Source organism: Catharus ustulatus, chromosome 17 (assembly GCF_009819885.2).
Source record: "Catharus ustulatus isolate bCatUst1 chromosome 17, bCatUst1.pri.v2, whole genome shotgun sequence".
Lineage (NCBI taxonomy): Eukaryota > Metazoa > Chordata > Aves > Passeriformes > Turdidae > Catharus > Catharus ustulatus.
In genome coordinates, this window is record NC_046237.1 from 7,275,854 (window position 1) to 7,279,868 (window position 4,015).

Sequence of the window (4,015 nt, forward strand, 5' to 3'; positions counted from 1 at the left end):
AAGCCATAATTGTACAAATTATTTGGATTTATTTAAATAATAAATTTTATTACTAAAAGGTCTTTTTGTTTGATGGTTTGACTAGAATCTGTGTGGGGACAGCTCTGTTTGGACTGAACCAAATTGCAAAAAAGAAAATTAACTGCAGATTTTTGGCAGAAAAACATTTTTTACAAATTGATACCCTTCCCTGTTTGTTGGAAGGCTTGGGGGGTATTTATTGTTGGGTGTTGTTTGTTTTTTTTAAATTGAAGTTATCTTTTCATGTACTGTAGAGGGGTAAAGTCATGCTTAGGTACCTATATGGCACAGGGTGTAGAGGGTGAGAGAAAACAGTGATGGACTAAGTCTGGGTGGGTGATTTGAAGAGCTTAAGAGTTCACTTCAGGTATTTTGGAGGAAGGACAATAAAAACTGAAAACATCATTTGGAGAAGCCGACACTGAGCATCCTTCAGTGGATGGAAAGCACTGGATGGTGGACATGCTTCTATCTCCTGTGCTCTGCTTCAGAGCTGTCCTGCAGGATTTCCTGGTTCTGGCTGCTCCCACCGATTGCCTCTGGCAGTGGGACAAAAGTGTTGAGTCCCAAATGCTGCCTAAAGATGTTATTTTTTGCGAGAAATTTCAAATGGGTTCCTGCTAACTTGGAAAGATTTTGAGAAGGCACCTGTACAATTGCTGTTGAAAACAGAAGGAGATTAATTTTAAGCAAACTGTTTAAACAATATATTTTTAATTACTCTTACTCATCTTTTTCATTAAACCATTAAACTGAAGGAGTCGGTCTCGTGAGCCGCCTCATCAGGCTGCGGTTGGGGGCCTCCTTGGTGTCCTCAGCAGGGTGAGTTTTTGTCTTCAATATAATGCAGTCGTGCCACTGTGAGTAGACGAGTGTGTGTGTGTCAGATCTCCTCACTTTGAACTCGTACAACCTGCCAGGCAGCAGGTGGTTGATTACACACGGGTTGGAGATGACTTCCTGGGTCCGACCGTATCCTGGTTCTGTCTGACTGTCATCTGTCACCAGCTTGATCTCCAGCTGCCATCGTTCAAGGTGTGACTCCTGACTTTCAGTGAACCACTTGAGCTGGGCCCAGGTCTGGCATGCAAACGACTCTATCCGATCAAAAATCGGCGGCTTCTTCGTGTAGAGAGAAAAAGTGATGGGAGGGTGTAGAGCACCTCCAAGATGTATCTGTGACACCAAACTGTGCTTGACATGGAGCTTCCTTGGCTCTTCCAAGGAAATGAGCTTGTTGAAAAACATGGAGAGCTTGAGCACTCTCTTTAAATTCAAGTCCCACTGGGAGAGGAAAGTCTCCACGTCACAGATCTGTACGTAACGGCTCAGCTCCTCCCGACCTCGTTCCAACTGTTCCAACAGCTCCGTTAAAAGTGCCAGCTGGATTTCAGTCTGTTTTTTTCCCACCTTCTTGATCTTCTGGAGTTGGCAGGGGTTTGCTATTTGCAAGATGTCAGCAAAAATCATCATATTGTTCTGGTCTCTCACGCACACGTGTCTGGGCTCAAACTTCAAGTAGAAGTAACATTTCTTCAGGAGATGAACTTTGTTCCAGTGGTACTGGAGGTGGTGGGGGTTCAGGTCAGAGCGCAGGAAGTCCAGAACAAGGTTTTTGTGTCTCAGGTACTGCTCCATGCTGGCACTGTCATCCTGTTCTTCTCTGGGTGCGGTACTGTCCGAAGTAGTTTCAGTCTCATGCAAAACCTTAGCCATGTTTCCAAAGCTTGGGTTCTGTGTAGGAAAGCAACAATAATAACATTAAGAACCAAAGGAAAAGCAGCTGTGAGGGAGTACAATCATGGCTGTGACTCTTCTCTCTTAATTAAAGCTTAGCTTATAAAGAACTGTCAGACAAGATGTAGTTCCAGAGGAATTTTCCTTTGTACTTGTCTGGTTTCTAATGTTTTGTATCCCCTATTTATATGTATTCCAACTGGTCTCCCTCTACCACCCCTGAGAGGTTCTACCTCTACTTAATACATTCACTGACAGGAACTATTCTCTGATACACTCTGCCAAAATTTCTCCCTATCTTATTATCTTGTTTCATTCTAATTAGCTGTCTTTGTACTCCTGTAAGCAATTTCTTTCCATTCTTCTGCTTCTCTAGAGATGCCTATTTTTCTCTCTTTGTAATCTGCCAGGCTGTTGAGGTTTGAGGCCCATCTTCTCAGCCAGTTCCTACAGCTACATAATCACGTTGGTGATTCAAATTAACCCTCTGCCCCACGTGAGCTGGAATACAGCAGGCAGAACAACACAATCCACTGAGTGCCACCTCATGACAGCTTCCAAGAGGAATTACAGCATTTTCCTTGCTTCTACCTTCACCAGTGGATTGTCAGTCATAACCTGACAGTGTTTTCTGTGATGTGCTCCTTTCCCTTTCTTTGGGTTTAGTTTGCATCATCTCAGATCGTGAGGTCTGCTTGCCTTTCTGCAATGTACAGCAAGAGAATGACACACATGTAAAGCACCTGTAAACAGGTGGCAGTTTGCTGTGGGGGTGTTTGAGCCGTGGTTCTTGCAGCACCATTTCTGCTGGCTTCATCTTAGCTGTTTAGGGGGCCTGAGGTGACAGGACAAGGGGGAATGGCCTCAAACTGACAGAAGGCAGGGTTAGATTGTATATTAGGAAGAAATTCTTACTTGTGAGGGTGGTGAAGCTCTGGCACAGATTGCCCAGAGAAGCTGTGGCTGCCCCATCCCTGGAGGTGTTCAAGGCCAGGTTGGACAGGGCTTGGAGCAACCTGGGATAGTGGAAGGTGTCCCTGCCCATGGCAGGGCATTGGAATGAAATGAGCTTCAAGGTCCTTTCCAACTCCAACCATTCTGGGATGATTTTATACTTCATTTACTGGCAAAGATGTGCCCTGGCTGATGGTGCCATCTGTGTCAAGGTGGAAGGTGTTTCTCTGTTGTGCTTTAGCTGAAGTGCCCGTGGCTCACACAGATTATGTACCACAAATAGCAATTAGCTAAATAAATGCCTGTGTCCCTGTTGTCAGTGATACTGTAATGAAAACCGAGATGGATATTTAGGTGACTTTCACAAGCTGAATGAACTTGATTTGAAAACAAAATAAATACAGTATTCTGAAACTAAGATCTAATCGAGATATCTTAATTCTTACACGCCCTGTGGAAGCTAGATGGTGAGATCTACTTAACAAAGCCATTTTTCTTGGCTTCATTTTCCCTAAATTCATAACAGAGCTAATAACGCTTCCTCATAGGAATTCTAAGCATTTGTAAACCTTTCAGCTGTCTGGCCCTGAGCTGCACCACAGTTTATAGTAAGTCACTCATTTGCAACTTTATCTTCCAAGAGAGCTGTCAACCAAAAGAAAAACAAGCTGTATTTCCTTTTCACATTTTTCTTTCCAGAAAAAAACCCGACCTAAACCAAAGCAGTGCCAGCTCCCAGCATCGTGCACGAAGCAGCAGGACCAGCACATGTGCCAGGTGACATTCCCCACTCTTGGAGGGATTTGGCTCTGCTGAGCAATGTGTTTGCCCACAGACCGAGCTGTCATTGTGCTTGTTTTCCCTTGCTTTTTCCCATGTTTTTACATCCCTTTTTTTCCCTCCTGCCAGGGAGGGCTGGCTGTATTCCCTGCACTGCTGCTCTGTTTGGAGCCGGGGGGGTGCATCACCCAGGGAGGGGGCTCTGTGTTCACCCAGGCCGCGCTCTGGAGAGGCTCAGGGGCACCCAGGGGCTGCCCCTCGGGCTCCGGCCCACCTTGGCAGACCCCGACATCTGCGTTCTCCTCAGACCCCGGGAGCTGTGCCCAGGGGCTCCTCAGACCCCGGGAGCCTTGCCCAGGTGCTGCGGTCCCGGCGCGGCCCGGCCCGGCCCGGCCCCGCAGGACGCGGCCGTTGCCACGGCGACCCCTCGGCCCGGGGAGCTGCGGCCGAACAACGCCTGCAATGGTTCATATCCTCCCCTCCGAAATTCCGTGATTTGGGTTGGAGAGACCTTAAGGCCGTG

The 4,015-nt window shown here is 46.7% G+C and overlaps 1 protein-coding gene across 1 annotated transcript; it reads right to left on the minus strand.

Annotated features, from left to right (window-relative positions):
• Positions 1-768: 768 nt before the first annotated feature.
• FNDC11 (fibronectin type III domain containing 11) lies at positions 769-3,784 on the minus strand. The gene is made up of 2 exons (XM_033075334.2): positions 3,767-3,784; positions 769-1,755 (listed from the first exon to the last, which is right to left on the minus strand). Exons 1-2 carry the CDS (start codon positions 3,782-3,784, stop codon positions 769-771), a joined length of 1,005 nt encoding a protein of 334 aa, XP_032931225.2.
• Positions 3,785-4,015: the final 231 nt, after the last annotated feature.